The sequence below is a fragment of the Leptodactylus fuscus genome, chromosome 4 (assembly GCF_031893055.1).
Source record: "Leptodactylus fuscus isolate aLepFus1 chromosome 4, aLepFus1.hap2, whole genome shotgun sequence".
Lineage (NCBI taxonomy): Eukaryota > Metazoa > Chordata > Amphibia > Anura > Leptodactylidae > Leptodactylus > Leptodactylus fuscus.
This window is the reverse complement of record NC_134268.1, coordinates 126,540,911-126,566,372: the sequence shown is the minus strand read 5'-3', so window position 1 is coordinate 126,566,372 and position 25,462 is coordinate 126,540,911. Positions and strand designations below refer to the sequence as shown.

Genomic DNA, 25,462 nt, shown 5'->3' with positions numbered 1-25,462 from the left:
TAGATCAGGCACCAAAACTAACTGCAGGGAGATACAGAAAAACTGCAACTACTCTGGAATTAGTGTATTGGCGACTATCAACAGATGCAAGTAACTTTTTTTTTTGCAAAAAATAAAAAAAAAGATTTCTTGCAAACTTCAAAACAATAAAAAGCTCAGGCCTGGTTCACATCTGCGTTCGGTCCGCATGGGGCCCCCCTGAACGGAATACTGAATGCATTAAAAAGCGGTTAGCAAAGAAACCACACAGACCCCATAGACATAGACAACCACTTTAACGTCTAGCCAAGAGCCTGAAACCAATATTTTAGGTTATCATGAATTGCCTTTTGGCTGGTGTTTTAATCCACTGTATTCTGAGGTACAACATGGTGAAAAGCTGGAACTGTCCCCAGTATATATCTGTGATCTTTCCTTTACTTAAACAGTGAGTCTGTGAGAAAACAACAATTAGCTATGTGCCACTACTAATGCTTATGCCATTTGCTAAACAACAACTTCATCAAACAACAAAATAAAATGCTTATGCAATGTTCTTGCCTTTCTTTTCTATTTATGTTACTAATTTTCCAAAGCCACATAAAAATGCAGCAATTTTACTAAAACTATGTATTAACCAAAAGGAAGTATGAGTATAACCGACTGTAGTCTTGTACTGCAAAATTGCACATCTAAGTAGGAATGGGATATTTGCCTTCAGTGTAGTTACATGTACCAGCTTTAGGGTGCAGAGTTGAGGAAAGACTTGTTATAAACACTGTCTGAAAAAGGAGATTTTTCCCTAATAATCTTATATTAATTGCACATTTCTTTATTGCAAAGACTGGAAAGATATTGTATTAAATTTTCAACCTGTTTCAAATCTTAACCAGCTCATAGCTAAAGCATGCAGTTGGGGCACGGACAGTAGATCATAGCCAACTGGGCATTATAATCGGTATACATTTTTCCCAGCCGCTGCTTAATAGTATAGGTATTGTTTTTTGTTTTGTTTTTTGTTTTGTTTTTTAATTTCCAGTAATGGATAAAAATTCCAGCATCAGAAAAAAAAATATATAAAAAATAACTTTTAATCCATGCTCGTTAAATAAAAAAAATACAACATCAAGGATCCATGAATAAAATCCAAGTAGCTTGCCTACGCTTTCAGGGGACTCCTTACTCATGGCTTTTTTTTATTTTTTAAATATTTGTGGTGGTATCAGCTAACTACAGTTTATATGTTGGTCAACTTTAAATCTATGGTCAGTTTTAAAATTAAACGGAATCTGTCAGCAGTAAATAGATTAACAACTTAAAGGTGGTGTCCGGGATAACTGGAAATCCCTACACTAATCTAAACACCACCTACTTTCTAAATAACATAATTAATCAGAAATGTATATTTATCCACACCTCCATGTGACCCCCCCCAGGTACATTTTCTGATTATCTGGTGATTATCTGTTTCCCCATTTCTGGAAATGGATCGTCACTACTATTCCCCCCCCCCCCATCAACCCCATTATACTTACCCTCCACGTTTCTTCCTGTAAAGGGGAGTTCGCACAGAGTTACATGCCGCGCGATGTGGCATGTAGACGCCGCGGGACCCTTTGCGGGCCGTACACGCTCCCATTGATTTCAATGGGAGCGGGATCGTATGCGGCGCGCTAGTTTGCGGCCGTGCATTTATTCACGGCCGCAAACTAGCGCGGCGCATACGATCCCCACTCCCATTGAAATCAATGGGAGCGTGTACAGCCCGCAAAGGGTCCCGCGGCGTCTACGTGCCACATCACGCGGCACATAACTCCGTGTGAACTCCCCCTAAGACAATTCCTCCTCCTTTACTCCTTCTGTGTGCTTTTCTCCAAGCATTGTGCACACTGCTGCCGATAATCCACCTCTACTGCGCATCCACGCATGTGCAGTAGAGGTGGATCAGTGCTGCAGAGAACAGAGCCGCGATGTAGAAGAGCGCGCACAGGCAGAATGAGTAACGGAGGAACAGTCTAACAGGAAGAAGCTTTGAGTGCAAATATATAATATGGGTCGGGGGGTTGGGCTAAGTAGTTAGGGAAGGGCAAGATAGCTAGAGAGACAGGGAGGGGTGTATGGAAGGGGGGAGTGAGGAAGAAGTGGGGAGTAAAATGAGAGGAGTTAGTGTGGAAGTTACATAGCAGGAAGCTGAACCATCATGCAGGAGATACCAGGAGATCCTAGAGATACTCATAAATCACTGAAAACACGGCTAAAGGTATATGGGAGCATTTATTAACCCATTAATAACTAACAGCCTTTTTTTTATTAAAAAAAAAAAAAAAAAAAAAAACTTTTTGCCCAGAAAACCCTTTTAATCACAGTACTTTGTAAAGGTGATTCTACAGTTTCCAGGTATGTGTTATTCAGCTCTAGGGCCAAACTTTTATAGAAATGACTGTTTTATTTATATGCAAATGACAGCAGAAGTGGTTTGCCTGAAATCTAGAGACGAGAACAAAGCCCAGACAAGCTAAAACACCACCTCAAAGGAAACTGTAGAATTACCTCTACATAATTCTAAGATTAGGTTTATGACCAATTTACTGCTAACAGATTCCCTTTAGAGTGGTTTTCTAGGATTTAATGTTGACTATCATGTTGTTAAAGGGTCTGATCCATGGTATCCCCACAGAAATGCAGAGAGGAAAGGATCATTAGGCTTAGAGAACCCCATCATACACTCAAACACATGTTATAGTGTGCAAATACTTGCTCTAATCTAGCTCTTCTACCTTTACTCTTGGAATCTAAAGAAAATTTACAGTCTTATGTTACATTCTATGGGATGTTTTAAGATCTTCCTATGCTGCTTCAGCTTGTTAAGGCTAAACTACAATGTGCTTTTAAACACGCTTCAGCAGCTCTTCTATTCTAAAAAAAGAACGAGGGTCTTTTAGACCTCATCAACAAAACTTTCTGATATAGCTCTATGGTAAGGTGTTAAAACTGAAGATACAACTTAAAGGGGTTGTCCCATCTCAGGGATCCTATCTATACTGCTAGCTTATGTGGATTCAAGACTTTTCCTTTGGCCGCTATCTGAGATTATTCACTTAAATGTTTACACTGTGTTTCCATAACCACGGACCTGGGGATGATCTTATCTCTCCGCCCAGGACAAGTGAGGTAGCTCCCTGCTCTCTGGAAGGTAGGGGGAGCTGAGTGCTCAGAGTGAGCTTGTATTTTTGAGCCATTTATATCCCTCTTACAGTTACTAGGTCTGCTAATTGAATTTTGCTGATAGGGCTGAGACAGAGAGTCTGTTACCTCTGTATGTAAACACAGACCTAAAATTCAGTTTATTGCAAGCTGACTCTATGGCACTTAGAATGGGGTTTTTTAAGCTCTAAACAATTTGTATCTTTTTATAGTGTCCTGCCAAAACATGCATAATTACAATATGTGAAGATTGCAAAATAGTTAACAAATCTTTGGAAGAGAACATTTTCTGGATTGCATATTTGATGCAAGAGCAGTCATGACAAACGGAGTAGCCTTATGGACTCCAAATAGCTAAACAGTATTTTGAAGCAACAGCAATAAAATAATTCATTATGTGATTAACTACAGTACGTTTGCCTCAATATACAAATAAAATCTCTTTACACATTTATTATCTGTTGAAATACAGTTTGCTAACACAATGTTGAAAAGTTGTTCCCATTTAACAAATTATGAAACATTTATACAGAAAAAAAAAATATAGATTTTTCTACCTGAGCAATTAGTTCAAACAACTTAAGCAGTAAAGGATTTGTGCTTTACACAATACTTGGATTGTACTCAGATGACAGACAGATGAGTTCATGAATGTAATGGATATCTGAAGATGACTGAAGTTAGTCAAATGGTCCTCACAGAGTTGTCATAAGTTTATCTTGATAAAGAATGCTTTGAATGCCTCCCAAATTCCTTTGATTGTGTTCTTGGATGTATCGCATGTTTTTGCCATCTCCACTGGAGGCTTGTTTCCAAAATGCTCTGTCGTCATGAGAAGATTGCCTGCATCATTGGCATAGTCAATGGTTAGTTTCAGGTGGAACTAATGCATGATCATGAAAACATTACAATATGTGAAAAAAACCAAACAAAAATTTTTGAGTTTTGCCAGACTTCCATGATTCCATGTTAGTGAATACAATATTATCTTGTGATAGAATAAGAACAACAGGAGCAGCCATAGAGATGGAGTCATAACACACATCTAAGAGAAACCTTGATGCGTTTTTCTTCCTATTTAAACTACATTTTTGCTATCTCGACCTAATGCGGAATGGCGAGGTATACTGTTTTCAGACCATGTCTAAAGGAGAAGTATCCATATAATAAAAAAAATAATTTCTGACATATACTGTATACCAACTTGTCCACCGATGTTAAAAAATAAATGTATGACAAAAGGCTACACTCTTGGCAAGCATTTGGTGAGAATAAATAAGAATCCTGCAGCATCAACTGTATTAAAAATAAAAATTTCTGCGTCAAAATCCGGACCAAATAATTACGTGTGAACTAGCCCTTATAGGGCGGGTGTTTAACTATAGAAGCGGCCATAGCTGCCCGGTGTCTGCTGTGTTATACAGCAGACACCGATCCTGGGCATTAACCCCTCTGGTGCCTCGGTCAAAGCTGACCAAGGCATCATATCACTGACAGCACCTGGGCGCCACCATTTTACCGGTGATCGCAGGCACCCGGAGCAAACTCCAGGGCTTGTGGCCCATTTCTATGACATCCGGGAGCCTTGTGAAGGCTCCCCGGCCTGTCATTCTATACTTTGCATCACAGGCTACTCTATGTAACCCGCAATAGAAACGTTGGATTTTTGCAATGCATTAGCCATGATGTCAATGTCAACTATGAGGAGAACTTGCACAATTTGTGGCCGATTAAACACTTTTTTCCCCCCACCATATATGGTAATGTATTAAGTAAAAAAAAAAAAAAAAAAAAAAAAAAGAATAAATAAACGTAACTCCCTCTAAAATTAAACATCACCCTCAAGTGGTGAGGGAGGCGATGGCACATAAAGATGTGGGACATTTGGAAAAATTAAAATCTCAGTTGGGAATGACCCTCTAAATGTAACTGAGAATTTTCCCCAAAAGATCCCCATTGTATCAGGATAAAGATTATGTCTAGTGTCCTTTAGAACTTAGACAAGGCCTAGCTCCTGAATAGGGATCACCAAATGAGTTTCAAATAAAGCTATCAAGAGCAGCATTAGTGGAGGTTATTCATGAACAAGAGAAGTCAAAGGCCCCCCCCCCATTCCCGACATGTTTCCACCACTTGTAGGTTCAGAGAATGATGCAGCATAGTAGAGCATTCTGATAAAGGTTCAGAATGGCAAAGGTAATTTTTTATTTTCATATACCGTATTTTTCGGACTATAAGACGCACTTTTTTCCCCCCAAATTTGGGGGGAAAAGAAGGGTGTGTCTTTTAGTCTGAATGTGGTGCCTGGCACCTGCCGTAATAGAGAGGCGGATGTCGGCAAGGGATAGACGCTGGGGCCTGAGACATCGCTGCGCTCCTCTGCCCTGCATGAAGCCAGCAGCGGGAGGAGTGATGCTATTCCGCTCCTCCGTCCCCCCTGCCGCTGGCTTCATGCAGGGCAGAGGAGCGTAGCGATGTCTCAGGCCCCGGCACCTGTGATGGCGTCTATCCCTCGCCGGCATCCGCCTCTCTAGTACAGCGGATGCCGGGTCAGTATCAGCGGCCCCTTCTCCCCCGGGGCCGGTCCCCACCGGCCCCGTACCTGTGAAGTTGCAGGCCGGCTCCTGCGCGGCGATATCGCAGGAGCCGACCTGTTCGGGTGAGAGCCGGGAGCCTAATGAGGCTCCCAGGCCTGTCACTGCTATATATTAGTATTGCGGCTGGGTCTATGACCAGCCGTAATACTAATATACAGAATGTCCCATAGACGGCAATACAGTTGTATTGCCGTCTATGGGACTTGCAATCAAGTGACCGCAGGTTCAAGCCCCCAGGGGGGAATAAAATAGTAAAAAAAAAACAAAACTTAAAAATATATAATAAAAATATGAAATAAATAAAAGTTCTAAATCACCTCCTGTCCCTAGAATATATATATATATATATATATATATATATATATATATATATATATATATAAAAGTAGAAAATCATATATCATAAACCACCGGGTTTTTTTTTCAATACAAGGTGATCTAAGCAATATATAGTCATCATTTTACCATTTTTTGCTTCCAAATTTTTTTTCCCTATTTTCCTCCTCTAAAACCTAGGTGCGTCTTATAGTCCGAAAAATACGGTAATCAATAAACGCTAAGTTTTATTTTTTTGTTCCAAAAGGACCTTATGAATTCATAGCTTATTTCAGATAATAGGGTCTATCAACATCTTTAATTATATATTTTTTCTAGAAGTAGTTTCTGGAAAGCCACTAATCCTTCTGTAATTACAGTGGTTACATCAATATGGGATATGAGTTTACAGTTTTGAGTTGCATTGGAGGATGATGATTGTTACAGTGATTGTATAGAGGCCAATACTGAGGATTGGAACATTTCCAGACCATCCACCCCCTATTGTAAGCTCGCTATATCAGACTTAACTATGTGCAGGTCACGGTGCCATGCCCTTTTCAAATCAGAGGTCATTTTGTCCAAGTTTCGTTTGGAGGGCAGAAGGGCTAGCAGTGCTTGTAGTTCGGGATGGCACTAAGAGTGTGGGCAACATACTCAGGCGGCAGTAGTTGAGGTGCAAAGGGAGGGTTTATAGTATAGCAGGGAGCCATAATGAGGGACCTAGGCTGTAGTCTGCGACAGGTCGGAGAAGGATCCATGTCGTCCCCAGATGACACATCAGAGTCACAGGGTGGTTAAGGCTGTCCTGACCTGCGGTCCTCCTGCAGATCTTTTGGACCTAGTCTTGCCCTTGTCACTGATGTAGAACACCAGTTATAGACGGCAAGGTATGGAACTCTTACAAAGCACGTCCATTTGCTAGCGTGCCTAGCCACACCCCCACAGTTTGGTTTTTAGACGCAATAAAACTTTTTCAGAGACCTGGAGGTACGAGTAAAGTGGAATCCCCCTGGAAGTGACCCCATTTTGAAAACAGCACCATACTCACTAATGTCCTTGTTAAATTATTATCTTTCCATAAGAGAGTTCAAATTACAGGGTGAAATGTGAACATGTAAGTATAAATTGGGTACAATGATTTCCTCACTATAATTCTGATACCCTTTCCTTTGTGAATTCTAAAACCATATGTGTACCCTGCACAGCTTTGTACATTTCTCCAACCCCTTTAAATTAATTGCCAGTTTCAAGTTTTCCTAATTTGTGTGTTCTTATCTGTACAGCTGTCAGTCTTATGACCCTATGAGATTTCATTTCACTTTCTGGAAAGATAAAATATTTATTTGTTTCTACATAGCTCTGCTTCCTCATGTGTAAAACTTTGCGAAAGGGTAATGTTTTTCAATAGGGATATAGGGTTTTAGAGGACCATGAATGAAGACCATGGCTAAGAATTCTGGGTAAGGAATAGTGGTGAAAGAACCATCATAGCAGTGGCTGCGACAGGGCCTGAAAGCTTAGTGGGCCTGATGGGTCCCTGTTATTTAATCAATTTTTAATAGGTTGTTACCTGCCAGAGTAATCCTAGCAGGTAATGGGCCCTATTTACCGATCCCCCTTCCTGCTTACTGTTGCCTCCACTTTCCCTTCTACCCTCCAGGGTGCCCAGTGTGTCTCAGCGATGTGATATGGGATGAAAGTGGCCCCCTGTAATGCAGAAGGGGAACCGGTTGTAAGTAGGATCGGGGATTGGTAGGAAAGGCTGCGGACCCGCGGCAAGAGCATTTGTGTGGCAAACCCCAACAAATACTATTGTTATAACTGGAAGTACATTTTTAGGGGCCCAGGGGAGATGATCGAACATAAAAAACAGTGTGACTTCATGCTGTCTTTGGGCCTCTGTAGTGATTACAAGTGGGTCACGCTGGCTCAGTGTTACGCAACATGATTGCACTGTTTTGTACCATTGCTTTTTTACTGAGAAGATGTAATTTACAATAAAGAAGAAGTTTTTCAATATTCAAATATCCACCGTGGCTTTTGCTGGATCTCTTTTATTGCTGATTTTTGTGTACGTCGCTCTGAGTCGAGAGAGTATTTATTGTCCGGGCAAAGCCCCATAGAAGATATACAGGTGGCAAGGAGCTCATTTCATGGAAACCGAGATTCAACTACATTTGGGCTGAGTATCAAACTCTTTTTCTTCTGTTTATTTTTTCACATATTGCTGTGATTACACGAGGGTCACGCTGGCGTTACGACACATAATGATGCCGTAACACGTCTGTAAAGTCACTGAAGAGGACCAAAAACAGCAGGGACTCCCAAAACCAAAGAGGTCCTACCAACTGACCCTATTGGGCTCTTGAATTCTCACTTTGCAATCCAAATAATTCACACCTTGACAAAGGCAGTAGATTGGCTCTCCCTTACTCAAATGCACTATAAAACCCTGTCCAGATATACATTTCATCTGGTAAACACACCTGTACTCATCAAGGTACCTTCAAACAGTAGGATTCAACAGCAATATTGTAGGGCCCACACCCTGTAAGGGATAAGAGTGGGTCAACCTAACTTGTACCCCCATTGCCTGTTAAAATATTCAGTTGCAGACTATAGTATATGGGCAAACAAGCTACTTGTGTCAAATGTGTTTATTTATTTTCAACCTGGTGCCAAGGAGGTAGAGACATAATCCTGCTCTCCATCACAGAAAATCTGTTTTTTTTCTCCTGAAGCAGAGTGTAGGAAGAAACCCCATGCTAGAAGTATGAGGGATGCTGTATTCCGGCGATAACCAAATTAGCTGCATACTGCCGATACGGTTAATTGCATTTGTGCTGTATAGCACTGTGCTACAGTCCTGATATGGCTGTTGATAAAGATCATCAGCTATATCAGTGGCAAAACACTGCATAACCTTCACCAATGGGACCAAGGAGAGGAGAAAAAAAATAAACAACCCAAATGTACTCTACTCTCCTGACCTCTGACTGAAGTTGCAGGCCATGGGGGGGGGGGGGGGGGTTCTTAGAGCCAAAATTTTAACCCATAACTTTGGCATAACATTGGTATTTTTAAACCATGTTCCTTTTTCTGACAAGTCGTGTCTGCATGTCTCGTTAGTCAGACAACATAGCTAGATATGCAGAGATATGCATCTAAAATAAAAACGCATTTATCCCACAATAGTAACTCGGCCCTGTTTCAAGTTTTTTTTTTAACAGTTTCTATGTAAACATTGACAGTCTGTGATCTGTGAATACTACACAGCTTTCTCTTGACACAAATTACTTATTTAATGTTGCAGGTGGCCTTATATCTCTTTCTCCCCCCTCCCCCCCAAGAAACTTTATCATAAACTTACCTGCTTATGTACAGTAGAGACCAAAATCACTTAGATAAGTAAAGAACAGCAATATTGAAAGACACAGATAATTTTAGTTACTGAACTATATCGCAAAGTTTGCTCCTTTCATTTGAATTAGTGAAAATGTAGAATTATAAATAAAAATAAATAAAAGTTGCATATTGCAAATTTTTAATTTCAATCATTTTGATAATGACAATTAAGGTATTCATTCACAACTAAAGATCTACAAAGTCTGTGCAAAAAAACCACTTGGAAAGAATCACATGAATATATACTTGAAACTCAGAAAGCCAAATACTTACACCAATATATTTCCAATATTTAATAAATAATCATCTACAAATAACTTAACTGCCCAACTCTAAATGAGTTGTTCAAATCTATACTTATTGTCATTTTTTTGGACAATAGTTGTAAATAATTACCCTGCACAATATTTTAAGATCGGTAAAAAAATAAAATAACCAACCTGATATTTGGCGATGGATGAGGGTGCCAGCTCTGTTGAATATTTGGAAGATACTGTTGCTAAAAGAAGCAAAATATAGGTTTCTGTATAAATGGAAGCAATGGCGGAATTTACTATGATGGCTGTGTTGGCATACTGCATAACTATTTAAAAAAAAAAAAAAATAGCTTGACAATAAGGTGTGAATTAAATGAAAAGGGGACCTGATTTAGTCTGGGGTCCCACATAAACCGTCACAGCAAAGCGGACCTGCGACGATTCCAAAATCCGTTGTCAGTTATACCTGTGGAAATGCCCGCAGTTTCCCTATAGGTATAATTGAAGCAGAAAGTCCGCAGAGAAAAGCTCTGCGGGAAGAACCATAATGCATTGTCGTCAAATTTTTTTCTTTGTTGCTGCAGGATATCACATGGGGCCTTAGCCTTAAAGAGGTTGTCCTGCTCTGTGACATTTCTGATAGAGATGAGCGAACACTAAAATGTTCGAGGTTCGAAATTCGATTCGAACAGCCGCTCACTGTTCGAGTGTTCGAATGGGTTTCGAACCCCATTATAGTCTATGGGGAACATAAACTCGTTAAGGGGGAAACCCAAATTCGTGTCTGGAGGGTCACCAAGTCCACTATGACACCCCAGGAAATGATACCAACACCCTGGAATGACACTGGGACAGCAGGGGAAGCATGTCTGGGGGCATAAAAGTCACTTTATTTCATGGAAATCCCTGTCAGTTTGCGATTTTCGCAAGCTAACTTTTCCCCATAGAAATGCATTGGCCAGTGCTGATTGGCCAGAGTACGGAACTCGACCAATCAGCGCTGGCTCTGCTGGAGGAGGCGGAGTCTAAGATCGCTCCACACCAGTCTCCATTCAGGTCCGACCTTAGACTCCGCCTCCTCCAGCAGAGCCAGCGCTGATTGGCCGAATTCCGTACTCTGGCCAATCAGCACTGGCTAATGCATTGTATTGGCGTGATGAAGCAGTGCTGAATGTGTGTGCTTAGAACTTTTTTTTAAAGATATAAGATTCTTATATTCAGCAGTACTATTCATTTATGAAAAATGATTTATAAGTATGTTTTAACTCTAACTTGTAAAAGCTATGCTTACTGTGCCTATGCTTTCCACTTAATTTCTATTACATCCTATAAATGTGATTACAACATAACGGTATATCCACTTAATGCAATGGGCTTAAAAGGATTGCCTCAAACCATGACGATTTGCACTTATAAGATTCCTTCAATGTCTTATCTGAATCATTTCATTTTGATACAAAAAAAAAAATCTATTCTAAACTTACCGTATATACTCAAGTATAAGCTGACCCGAATATAAGCCGACCCCCCTAATTTTACCACAAAAAACTGGGAAAACTTATTGACTCGAGTATAAGCCTAGGGGGGAAATGCAGCAGATACTGGAAAATTTCAAGAATTAAAATGGTCTGAGTTTTTGGGTGCAGGAGTTGCTGGGTACTGGGGAAGGGGAGGGGGTGTTTTTGTTGTCTGTCTGCCCCTTCCCTGAGCTTGAGGACTGGGTTTTTTTCCCCACTTGGAATTCAGCCTGGCTGAATATAGGGTATATGCAGTGCTCCTATTAACCCCTTCCCGACGGAACAGGAGCACTGCAGATACCCTATATTCAGTAGACCAGGCACTTTCAGACACAGGGATACCTGATGTGTATGTGTTTCATATTAATGAGTAATTTAGAACTTTTTTTTTTTTTTTTTAAAGCTTTTTTTCCCCACAATTTTATGGGAGATTCTATACATTGATATTGCGGATGGTCATAGACCCCTCCTCCTATTTTTTTTTTTTTTTTGGTGACTCGAGTATAAGCCGAGGGGGGCTTTTTCAGCACAAAAACTGTGCTGAAAGATTCCGCTTATACTCGAGTATATATGGTAACTTGTTCTTAGCGAATATCTTTGCTATAGAAGATACCCAGTTTACTGGTTCTTTACACCTGGTATGAAATATTAGGACTATAGTATTATTAGGACTGCTAGACTATAGTAATGCAGATGTTCACCAATTAAAATAGAACATGCCAAACAAAATGAAAACTTACCTGGTAGTTCTGATTTTCAGGAGTATTTTTGGCACTAAAAAAAAAAAAAAACAAAAAAAAAACAATTTTTTTCCTGCAATAAAATTGGCATTATGAAATAGATTTTGCTTTAAAATAACTGATACACATTTAATTTTGTGAGTAGATTTTTTTTTAATTATTTTACAGTATGCAGGGAACATTGACATGCCTATTATTTTAAGGAACTGATGTAGATTTTCACATTAAATTTCACCTATTGCAAAGTGAAATGCAATGTAAATGAATCTGATCTTCGGACCTAAATTCGGCCAAAGTGTCTTTCTAGAATTATGCAAATAATTATTGATTTTAAAAAAAAGCTGATTCATTATCTTGAATACCTTAAAAGGTGAAGAAAATAACACAATTCTATATTTTACACAGAGAAGTAGTGTAATACAAAAATGTGCACCTCTTCTGTGTTTCTGTGTGCACTCAAATACTGAGCAAATACTGGCCATGCGAAAATGAAACATGCAAAGTCATTTGCTTGTAAACAGGAACAGTCAAAGGGCACAGCAGGACAATAAACATATGAAATCATTTATTGAAGTCCCCCTATTAGAATATGTTAGTGAAAATTAGCTGTTACCTACCTAAGCTGAGGAGCCTTCGCTGAGTGACTAGCTAAAAAGAAAAAAATATACTGTTATTTAACATAAATTGCTTATTAGTAGTAACTACTTTAGAGAAATAAAGAATGAATGCTACTAAATGGGTTTTCTGGGAATATACTATGATGACCTCCCCAATGAGCTAGGTCACTGCTACTATTTAGCCAAAAAGGCATACTGTATATGCTTGTATGTCTCTGGGTTTAATGGCTGAGTTGAAGTTCTAGGCAAATAAAAGTCAAAAAGATTGTGGCATTCAACTTTATTCTGTTAATTGGTAGAGTTCAGGATGTTTGTTTTCCACTATTCAGATACTGGCAAAAGGATGTGCGTTATACAAACAAGCCATTGAACTCAATGGCTAACTACATTTTACACGTGTAAAATGGACAGAATACACGGAGCGTAAACTCCGTGTGAAGGGGCCCTAAAATGGACAGAATACCCAGAGCGTAGACAGAATACAAGGGGCCCTAAAGGAACACTAAACCCAGATGCTGCAAAGAAAAAGTCTCCTAGTCTTTTTTTTTTTTTTTTTTTTATGAATCCTTTCTTTTCACATTGCTCTGTTGCTTCACTGTTGTACTCTGTCTGCAGAAGGTCAAAAGGAGAATTTCCCCGGGTTTAGTGTTCCTTAAAAACATGAGTAAATGTTTGGTTATATTTTCATAAATCAATAGTGCAGGTGAAGGCAGTCGCAAAACTATCACCAAAACAGCCATAGTGGCAGCTATGGGGCCTATAACCAGTCAGCGCCCTGCTGTTTTGTTTTTTTTCTTTAATAGGCCATTACCTGCTGGCTTAGGCGGCCGTGGGTGGAAGTGAAGATTGGCAAGTAAATAGTGCCCGTTAAAATAGCAGGGGTGTAACCAGGACCTCTAAGGTTGCAGGTCCCATAGTTAGCAGCCTAAAGTCATTACAGAGGGGTGCTTACCATCTGAGGACCAATAAATGAGGTGTTATACCATGTTGGGGCCAGTAATTGGGGCATTATACTGTGTGGGGCCAGTAAAAGGGGTTTTATACCAAGTGGTGGCCTGAAAAGGGTCATTATACTATGTGAGGGCCAGGAAAGGGCACAATACCATGTGGGATCTAGTGGAGCCTCAGTCAAATCTTGCTATGGGGCCCGGTCTTTGTTAGTAACACCTCTGGTTGAAGGGAAAAAACGTTTGCAATAAAAATAAAAATAAACGTCCTGTATTTTTATGCATTTCTCCCACTTCTTATACAAGACATTCTGTCTTGTACATTGTATACAACCTTTCTCAGTTTACAATGAGCTCTATGTGGAGGGGAGGAGAAGATAGGAGATAGCTCTGCCGATCAGGCAGCCAATCTCATCAGGAAAGGCTTAACTGTAATTCCTGATAATTTAGCTTTCTTGTGAAGAATAATGGTCTCGCTATACTGCAGATGTGTCTATTTGAGAAAATCTCATTTTCCATATCTTTATCCACTCCATAGAGTTGTTTTATACATATTTGCTTACAGTCCAATAATTGAAGAAACCTGGACTTTTCTTACATGAAGTATATTACAAAGATTGTTATTTTTACTTGTACTATGGATTTATGGAAAAAAAAAATTAAAAGTTTAGTTACCATCAGTGGACCACCAGTCTTTTTTCCCAGAAACCGCCTTTAATACTACTTTGTATATGTGCTACTTCAGTCATTTACTACATATTTTACATCTCTACTGCAAGGTTATACTTCCACCACTTAGCTCGTTGTTCTGATACATCAGAAAGCTTTAGTCCTTATATTGGTTGCCTTAATTTTGGATATTTTCCTTCTGATTATTTTTTTCTGGTAGAGAGTTATTCATTTTATTTTTTTCCTTTGTGTTTGTTGAACTGTATTAAACCTACAAAAATTTTCAAAAATAATATCTGATCAAGAAAAAAGGGAAAACTTCCGTCCTGTTTATCACATTAAAGTCAAGTCTGCAGACCGAAATGCACCTATATTGTATTACTTTTTTCATGTGTAATTGAGTTTAAGTTTCACAGCATGGTAAAAGTAAAACTAGTAATCTATTTGAAGAGACTTTAACAGCCAGGGGGAGTCTCTGAAGGAAAACCATGGCTGCCAAATGCATAGAACTTTATCGCTGGAACAGAATGCTTCCTTGGAAAGTATAGACCATCAGTGGCGAGAATCCACAGAGCAAGCTGTCATAAAGCAGAAGTATATAGGATTCTTCTTTTAAGAGTCTATAGCAGGGGTCCTCAAACTTTTTAAACAGTGGGCTGGAGGCAGAGCAGGTCGCACAGACATCGGGAGCGGTGCCCTCCAATAGGTAAAGTGACGTGCGCTCCATGGCCTGGCCGAGCTCCCCAGGAGCTTCATTATAAATGCACGCCTGCCGGCGTTGTCGGCAGGGCCAGACAGAAGTGCTTGGCGGGCCGCATGTGGCCCGCGGGCCGCAGTTTGAGGACCCCTGGTCTATAGAGACCAAAAGAAAGGTCTTGCCCATAAGCTCCTGATATGAGCTTTGGGGATGGAGTGGTAGATTGTCTGGAGGGCAGAAGGTGCTTGATAACACCATGACAGAGTTGTTATTTTTCTTGTAAGCAGCACATGCGGAAGAGAGTTTGGAAGTGAAAATAAAGTGCTTATTCGGATCTTGAATTGTAATATGTAATTTTATGTTCAGCTTTTGTTCCCAGCTTGACAAGAAGTCGGGTTGGCCCTGCCCAGCTACCACACCAAAAAATGTATTACTTTTTACACTAGGTTCACATTAACAAAGCCCAACTAAGACTCCTGCAGATATGAACCCATCCTTAGTCCATTCTGATTCTATGACGGATCAAAAACAACAGACTAAATAGTGGAAGTGTCAATCTAAACTCATAATATGGAAAGAAATAAAATCTTAAAAGACTTTTGGCATATTACTATGAAATTACTATTGCCTACATATTTAGAAAAAAAACGAAACCTTTGTGCGTAGAAATCCTTCTTGATGGATATCTTTTGCTAGGACGCCTTTCAAATGTACTAGTTCTTTTTAACCTTCCAGCATGGGTTGCCTGGTACTCTGTCCGCCCACTAGAAAACAAATAGAACTTTTACATCACATATTTAAAATTTCTTGTAAATAGCCAAAAAAGTGCCATAACTAAATTACAAAGTTAATGGTATGAATAAAATACCAATGAAAGAAGCACTCTGTAAATGTATTCATTCATTATGTACCCCTCACTCCCTAATATGAGGGGTGTTTAATAGGTTATCTACCCCAGTATGTTCTGTCAGAGTTAGAAAACTGAGCTTGTCTGTGCAGGTTAAGCCATGGGAAGAATATGCAAATCTGCCTTCCATGATGTAATTAGGAAGACAGTTGCTGCCTCATTGTTGCAAACCAATAGAGGGCGCTCACTGGAATGTGCAAGCCTGTCTTAAGACAGGATTCCAGTGAAATAACCCAATAATGGCTGCTCCCTTTAGCCTCATGCCCGACCTTCCAAGAGGCCTTTGTTTAGCAATGACGCTGGGATTAATACCAACCAGACCAGAAAATGACTCCTGTTCAGGGAGACCTGTTGAAGCATCTTTAGAGAAAATGTGTCAAAGTAGAGGCCATGATTTTGGAAGTTCATTGGGACAACGTCATGTTATAGCTTATGAATTAGGCATCTTAGTTGGTACGGTTTCCAGCATCATTCATTATGTTTTGATGATGTCAGTTCATGGTGGCTCACCAGCAATTTAGCTAATGTTTACACAAAATCCAGGAAACTTCTAATCTCTGGTTGATACAAGTGATGAAACATGGGTCGGCTATCATGATCCTGAGACCAAACAAAAATCCATGCTATAGAAGGAAATTTTATGTGCAGCAGTCAGCTGGAAAGGTCATGGCAACAGTTTTTTGGATACTGAAGGTGTTTTATATTACTAGAATTCATGCCACACAAAACAAAAACTACTGGAGACACCTATGCTTCAACAATGAAGGAATTACATGAGGCAATCAAAGCTACACTGTGGAAGTTTTCAATGGGTGTTTTGATGCTTCACCACAATGCGTTAGCCAGGGGCGTAACTAGAAAAGACTGCACCCCATAGCAATCGTTTGACTTAGATCCCCCACCCCACACAGCATACTGCCCGCTTTCCTGGCCCCCACACAGTATAATGCCCCACTTACAATGTCCCAAAGTGGCCTCCAGACAGTATAATATCTCATAGAAGCCCCTTCTGACAGTGTACCATAGTGGCACTTGCACACAGTATAATGTCTCATAGTGGCCTCAGCATACTGTATAATTTTCCATATTGGTCCCTCGACACACTATAATGTCCCATAGTGGCTCTTCAAAATAGTATAATGTCCCATAATGGCCTCCATACAGTATAATGATACATAGTGGCCCCTGCACACAGTAAAATGTTCAATAGCGGCCTCCGTAAAGTATAATGTTGTAGGTGTTGTTGTGGCCCATTTACACTGTATTATGTCCCATAGTGGCCCTTATGGTGTTTGTTCAAATATTGTAAAATCTTTGGGTTCAGTAGAACCTGAAATTTTTGTGGTACACCACCCACAATCTATTAGATTTGGGTCTTTTCAGACCCCAGAGTATAATGATCGGAAGAGGTGACAAACATAAAAAACAGTATTACTTATCTCTCCTGGGCTCTGGCGTGACTTCCTGCTGTTTGTGGCCATCCAATAACACCACAGAGGTGGGTTATGCTAGCATCATTAAGTGTTGTGGCGCAAACCTGACCCACATGATGTTTGTAATGTCACTAAAGAGGCCCGAAGATGGCAGAGAGTCATAATACCAGAGCTCAGGAATGTTGAGTAACACAGGTTTTTCTGTTTGTCACCTTTCCTGGGCCACTGATCGTTATACTATAGAGTTATAGAGTATAATAATTGCAGTTTCAGTTCGAATGTATTCAATTGGAATGGAAGCACCAGTGTTGCTCCAACTACTACTGCCTTTAAAACCTGACAAACATATTTTTATTATAAAGCAGTGTACCTAGCGTATTGTTATTTCAATAAATCAACTCCCATAGCACAGGGAAGTGGGAGGAGGTTGAGCAGGATGGAGGATGGTTCCGAATATAATCCAGGGACTGAGACCAGCTGTAAACACTCACCCTCCCTCACCCCCTCCCAAGTTTAGCATGAACAACCACTGAAGGAAGAAAGGTGAATTTAACTCCCTAGGCAACAAGTCTACAAAAGCCAAGGATTAATATTAACATAAAATACATTTACCTGAATCGGAATCTTGATCCTAATCGAATAAACTCCGATCGAGCAGGTCTAGTATTTGCTGGAGTTCTAAGCCTGAAAAAAGCATGATGCTCCACTGCACATTTCCACAAATGTTTACATACTTTAGAATTATCCAAGCGGAAAACAAATGTATGTTCTTGTTCTCTACCCTACAGTGAAAAAAGTGAGATTACATGAACTTACGCCAAAAGCTTGTAATCAATATACGCAAATTGTGTATAACTCACCTGCTCATCGTCCTCTACTACAACAAGGGTTAACTTGCTTTTTTTAAAGTCCATTTTGGTGATTTTAGGCCTAAAAAAAAAGACACATTAATGAAACTATAACAGAAAAAAGTAATGACGTCTTAACTTTTGTCCACATTAAAGATTTGCAATGAATAGGCATTCCATTTATCCTCTATTCCTAGGAAAGAAGATAAATGTCTAATCACCAGTGGTCTAACCGGTGGAACAGTCAGCAATGACAGAATCGCAAGTGTCCCTGATGCAGAATGGATGCATATGCTCAGCCACCGTTCCTTTTTCTTTCATGGCTCTGATGGACATCACAGTGCTGGAAGTCTTAAAGAAATGAATGAACAGTACCTAAGCATGCGCTTTACAGCTCAAGTCACATAGGGCACTTCCGAATCCCCGGTTTCCCTATTGCTGGGTCACCATTGGTACCGCGGAGATTACTTCCTTTTCTATGTAAAGGCGATTACTGTCTACAGTTATCTATAAATAATATGTATAATTCTGCCAGAAATTTAGCTGAAGAACCCCTGTTTTTTGGGGACATTTGCAAAACTTCTCTGTTCTATAAGGGGTCTTTTTAGCTACATCTGTTTGTTTAGCTTATTTTTTAAATGATATCTACCTCCAATACTCTTTTTACTGTAACGTCACTTCTAAACCTTTCATCTGCTTTTATCCATGTTAGAGATGGTTTAACTCTTAGAATCCAGACCAAAATGCACCTGCAGCGGCTAGCCGCAACTGTCGCGAGTTCTGACAGTCGCAGCTTTCTGCTCCAGATTAGGTCCAAATGAATGGGCCTATTTTGGAGCGATTGTCTTGACGCAAACGCTGCGGAATCCGCATCAAGATAGGGCAGGTTGTTTCTTGACCAGTTCCCATTGAATTCAATGGAAGGCGGTTTTCTGGTCCGCATTTTGACACTGATTCCATGTCAAAATCCAGACCAAAAAATTAAGTGTGAACTAGCCCTTTTCTATAAAAGTTGCCATAACAGTCTGGTGCAGAATGCTTGGGCTTGTCCAACCGCTTTGGTTCTCTCTGCAAGTAACCTAGAGAGGAGAATCTGCCAGATGGAAATAGCAGTGAGATTTTTAATCTTTTCATTAAAAGGTTTTGTGGTGTTTTGATTGTTAGAATAGGTTAAGCTTATAGATGAAGTGTTCATGGTAAGAGTGTTTTTGTTGCAACTCCAAGACAAGGAATACCAGAATAAAGACCTTATAGCACCAAATGGCTTGTCCGAAGTCTCCCCTCTGACCCCTAATTCCACTAGATTCAGATCATAATTAATCCTTGTAGAAGTGAAGGGAAATCAATACTGCCTACAAGATTTTTGCCTTCAAATTGACTCATTGAGCATACAGGCAGAGCGGGAACAGAATTACTCTGTAAACTAAAATGTCAGAAACTGGGTGGTTAATCCACTATCTATTTGTCATGACAATCACCTCCCGAGACTTGACTCCAGAAGACATTAAGGGGTTACCAGCTGGACACTGCGTTACTGACCGCATGGATGTAGGTTTCCTAGAAGACAGCCTTCCAAAGTACCACTGTACGCATTATCCAGAGTACAGGAGTAGGGTATTAGGCTACTGAAGGGCATGTTTTACTTCATTTACTGCAAGTCAGAGGCAAAATAGGCTTATTTGCCAATAAAGAAACCAGGTAAGAATATTTATGGGTCTGGACAGGACTTGAAGGCACTGAATCAAGCCGTTTGCTGTAGTGTGCAAACCCCACAAGTTGCATTACAGATTCCTACAAAGTGCTAAGTAATTGATTTGGTTAATACTTTCTGGATCCAAGGTGTTCCCTCCTTTTCAAGGCAGAAAGCAGAGCTGGACTAGATTACCACAAGGGAAAGAAGCAATGGCTTCTCTGCCAAATTTTGGCTCTCCATAATTATATTAAACTTTTTACTACATTCCCATGAAAGGATTGAACATCTGTTTTGACTCAAAGACAGTGACAGGCTAAAGCCCTTACAGTTATCCCACTTAGGCCCAGTAGCATTGGCTTTCCTTTCTTGCTTTTAGGCCATGGTAGCCACTGTGATAAAAAGTGAAGATTTGATTTAAAATTATCTGGCATCTCATTCTGCACAAGAATGTCCTGTGCTAGCCATATTAAATTTGGAAGGGTAGAATGTACCCATACAACTGTACCCAATATTGTGTGGGCTTCAGTTCATATTTTTAGGTGTTGATACATTTTTGAAGAAAATTGTATGTATTCTGAGAGTGTGAATGAGTGCAGTGTGTATGCTCTAGAGCTGTATATGATACTGTATGTTGCTGTATTATCAGAACGTTAACTGATTATTTAAGATATTTGTGTTGTGTCCAACAGATTAATAACTTAAAGGGGTTGTCCACTTTCAGACCAATATTGAGAGACAAATGTTATGGTTTGTGTAATAAAAAGATATACAATTTTCCAATATACTCTCTGTATCAATTCCTCACGGTTTTCTAGATCTCTGCTTGCTGTCATTCATTCTGCTACTTCTAGAGGATAAAACTCTGACCATGGTCATGTGATTTACGGTCCATGGTCATGTGATGAACACAGGTGCTGCTCGTTATGATTACTACACAGTAATCAGACATCTGCCTGGTAATCAGCTGTGCACCTGTGTGCTCATCACATGACCATGGACCGTAAGTCACATGACCATGGTCAGAGTTTTATCGACTAGAAGTAACAGAAGTAATGACAGCAAGCAAAGATCTAGAAAACCGTGAGGAATTGATACAGAAAAGTATATTGCAAAATTGTATACCCTTTTATTGTACAAGCAATATTTGTTTCTCAATATTGGTCTGAAAGTGGACAACCCTTTTAAGGTTGGAGCCCACTAATCAGGGGCTTGCATAGCTGTGAACCTTATTCCAAGGACCAGTAAGAAATGTACATACGTCAGTGAGTAAAAAAGAAGGCCTACAGTGTGAAAGAGCCATAGAATGATGAAGTTAATTGTAAGGTGATAGCCTTATAATGAGAAGACTAGGTATATTCAATGTGAATTTGGAACTGAAATTGTGATTTAAAAAAAAGAAAAAAGAAAAAAGGGAGACCTAGGGGAGTGAACATAGCTGGGAGAGTGTGTCTTTACAGGACTGTAAAACTGTACATTGTGATAAGTTTCAGATGAGGCAAGTAAACAATATTTGAATGTATAACTTGTGTGATACACAATCTTTATTTTACTTACTATGGTTTTCATAATGATTTGACATCTACAAGATAATTAAAAGGGAGTCTGTTAGCAGTAAAATTGGTACTGACTAATGACAGTACCTCGTAGGGCAGCTTGTACAATTCCCAAAGATGTCTTTCTTATTGTGCACTACAGTTCCATTTTCATGAAAATAAAAATAGCTGATAAGGGCTTTAGGGTCGTTTTTTGCTCTCCACTCTGGATAACTGCCACTAACTACAAACAGAGTGTGACAAAGTGGATATTGTCACTCAGGTAATGGAGGCGGAGCTAGATGACAATTCGGCGCAGGTATCTAGAGCAGTGGGACATATGCCCTTAAATCCCCTTTCACTTGAGCTTCATTAAAATTGAGCTGCTATGCAGAATAAGAAATGCATCTTTGGAAAGTATAGAAGCAGCACTACAAGGTGCTGTCATTAGTCTGATACCAATTTTTCTGATGACACATTCCCTTTAAAATGTTCCTTCCTTTCCTACACCACTCAGATGATATTACAGCTGAGCTGACATCCTTTATGGATGGTTCTGGACCAGGGGTTGGAAACTACAGGCACATGTGTCAAAGAGTGGCACACACAGCATATCTCATTGGCACAGCAGCCATAGGGAGATGAAAGAGGTGAGCTTCAGCAGCAGTACTGGATTCTCCCTATTTTTTTTGCCACCCCCTCGGCACCAATGAGAAGTTGGAAGAAAGCATATGAAGCAGAGCACAGCACTGTACAGAACAGGGACATTGCCTGTTAACAGTGATGTGTTTTTGCCATTTGCATCCCTGCAAAGACGCCTGGAAGAGAGCTCCCTTCAGTAATCTCCAAATCACCGAAAAGATAGGTACATGCTGAGATTACCATTAATCCTTTCTTGTCATCTGCTGTAATAGTACTATGACGGTTCTTTTTAAAGATGGTGGCCGATTCGATCCTCACTAGCCCTGTACCTTTATTATTGTAGGCTGACTCCGGCACAGCAAGATCGCTGTAGCAGATCTGTTCAGCTGACAGCCAGAAGCCTTATGAAGGCTCCCAGACTTGTCATAGCATTATAGCTATTGAGGCTGGTCTATGATTTGTTATATATATATATAATAACTGGGCAGGGACTGACAAAAACAGGGGGAGGAGAAAGCTGTTGCACAAGAACTTACAATAAGAATTTAGTTGGCAACAGCAACACTAGTCACATAGCAGTCAGTGTACTCATGTGGCATTTGTAAGAACTGCCACTGTTTTTTGGAAGACATGAGTGTTGGTGGAGGTAGTAATGGTGGGGTTAAGCTACTGGTAGTTATGCTGGTAAGAGTACTATGAGGAAATCTGTTAGAAATTGGGAGGACATAATGGAATCCAATTATCATAATAAACCACAAAAATGTGGGGAAGATGATGAAATTACTGAATTCGTTGATCATTCCATTTCAGATAAGATCTTTCAACTGGGTCAGGGTGACATCAGAAGTAGAGGGGGGGGGGGGGTGATAAGGCAGCTGCAATAGTAAGCATACCATCCATTGCATAGCCCCAAAAAACTGCCTGATGTAGGGTTAAAGCGAGCTCAAGTGGTGGTCGCACTGGTAGAAATGTTCCAGTATGGGAAAAAAAAAATTGTACATTAGTAAATGACAAATCCATGACAAGGGATAAGATCTGTAAGCAGAAAATTAGTCACATCTGTAGGAACTATGTCACTCCATACATAAAATGGCATCTCTAGCTCATTTGGTAAAATGGAATTAGCAGTGGCATAAAGTGAGCAAAATCATTCTATTTTTTTCCCCCATGATCTTCTTTGTAGACAGGCAATATCCACACCTAGTACGTGTTGTTAGTATCTCAATCTGTTTCCTTTGCTCCTACGCCATGTTGTAAATTATCATCCATAAAGAAAGGCAGGCAGGAGGCCAAACTAGACCATTTTCCGCTCCCTCACTTCACTAAGGCAAGCCATTGCCTTCACTCCACTTCCCTAACTTCATAGCTGTAAGTGTACACATTGAGTGGCACTGTGGTACATGCTGGAACCTCAGTTTGAGTAGCATTATATGATGAATTATTACTGCATGCAGCAAACCACAGAAACAATGGAGCAAATAGCGGGTAGAGGAAAGGTAATAACTTATACCTCATGATCACTTTGGAAAGATAGTCCGTAAAGTGGTCACTTTAGGGGACTTTTTCTCCCACACTCAATTGTTTATTATTTTTCAAATGGCAGGCACACTGATGGTGTGCCACAATTTTTTCTTGAAATTCTGTAAATTTTCACTCCACCAACACGATATTGATGTAGTATTCAATGACGGCTGGCAGGATAAGTCAGTCAGGTTCTTTTCTAGTGCTGGTGATAGACATTTTTTTATAAAGTCAATACTTTATCACTTCACTTTCAGGTGGCAAGCACGCTGAGAGTGTGCCACAAGTTCTATCCACATTTGTTAGAGCCACACTGCTGGTATAATAATAAAATAGGACAAACAGACAGCTAATTTTTATAGAAAATAAAGCTAAGGTGGATACCAAGGTGTTATCTATACGATTTCCAGAGATATAACTGGTTGAAAAAACAGGCTTGTTATATTTATATGCAGCTGCATAATGTACATATATGATATAAATTTCCCAATCCTCTTTCATATGACACCAAAAGTTTTGATTTTTTTTTTATATAGCCAGTGAGTTTAAATGGACCCCCTCCTCATTTTTTTTTCACTCCTAACACAGTTACTCAGTCAGAAGCAGAAATAGCAATACAGAATCTGGAGAAAAAAATAGAGAGGCAGGATTCCATAGAAACGACAAAAATACTGCTAGAAATCAAAAGTTGTTAAAAAGTTTAATTACACTTCACAAATTTATGAGTCAATCATTTTGTGAAGCTTTCTATATTTTTGACTTGGTGCAGGACATAGATCGGATGTAACTCCAGCATTTTGCATACAGTTGGTTATCTTATTTTTCTTTCTTTATGTATAGCCCACTGGTATTTAAATTCCGCCATAGGTGGTATTCCTGCATTATGGGCATTTGTAGGAATCACTGGAATAGTAATATATACCAAACAAAGCCATCTGTATAAGTGTTGTTGATTTTCGTGGAGTTGTATAGTTATTCCTATTACTTGTGATCATAATATGATGATTAGATACATATGTTGCATAATGTTGTACACTTATCACTTTGATGTTTTATGTTTTGCTTCCGTTATTTTCGTTTAATTTCTTTACCTTCACAAAGCACATAGCTTATATTTCATTAACAAAGGGACAGTAATTAAAGGACCGTATTGCTAGTAGACGTTTCTAACACTCTAATACTACTCTACTACTAATCTATGACAGACAATAACAAAACTCTATGAAAAGTATATAACCCTGCTACACGAATTGTCTAAAAGTTTTTAAGTGTTTATAGTAATATATAGAGATGAGCGAACAGTGAAATATTCGATATTCGATTAGAATAGCCGCTCAATTTTCGACTATTCCAACGAATATCGAACTCCATTATAGTCTATGGGGAAAAATGCTTTGTTTCAGGGGAACCCACAATTTGACTCAGGAGGGTCACCAAGTCCACTATGACACCTCAGAAAATGATGCCAACACCTCTGGAATGCAACTGGGACAGCAGGGGAAGCATGCCTGGGTGCATCTAATAAGCCCAAGTCACAGTTTTACTCCACCATCACAGCATATCAACTACACACTTTCTACACTCAAAAAAACCTCTATCAAAGAGGGCAAATACCTGGAAACCTTCTTTCTTCCCCAATTGGATGGATAGAATCCCAAATTTAAGCTAAAGAAACATTAACAAGCACCCCATTAAATCACGCTGCCCATGACAACCACAGATGGAATAGGCAATGGGAAATCCAACAGTACCCACCCTGAACGGTCATTGTGGATGTGTGTGAGATTTGGTAAGACCTTCCAAAATTCACTTTTCTGGCCCTTAACGTGAGCCCTTTCAAATTAAGTTACAGGCCGATAAACTGAGCTACCAGCAGAGTTTTAGGCCCTTTAACTTAGTTCAGCTTTGCACCAGCAAAGTTTTTTGCCCTTTGGGTGAG

At 39.7% G+C, this 25,462-nt stretch overlaps 1 protein-coding gene across 1 annotated transcript in view; it reads right to left on the bottom strand.

Moving 5' to 3' along the window:
* Positions 1-3,688: 3,688 nt before the first annotated feature.
* Positions 3,689-25,462, bottom strand: part of EPB41L4B (erythrocyte membrane protein band 4.1 like 4B) — a 136,066-nt gene continuing 114,292 nt past the window's right edge. Inside the window, exons 10-16 of the mRNA XM_075271016.1 lie at positions 18,148-18,217; positions 17,900-18,069; positions 15,602-15,711; positions 12,635-12,665; positions 12,018-12,051; positions 9,944-10,002; positions 3,689-4,026 (exon numbers count right to left, since the gene is read on the bottom strand). Of these exons, the coding sequence (XP_075127117.1) occupies positions 3,879-4,026; positions 9,944-10,002; positions 12,018-12,051; positions 12,635-12,665; positions 15,602-15,711; positions 17,900-18,069; positions 18,148-18,217 (622 nt within the window). The 3' untranslated portion in view covers positions 3,689-3,878. The remainder of the gene's footprint in view (positions 4,027-9,943; positions 10,003-12,017; positions 12,052-12,634; positions 12,666-15,601; positions 15,712-17,899; positions 18,070-18,147; positions 18,218-25,462) is intronic.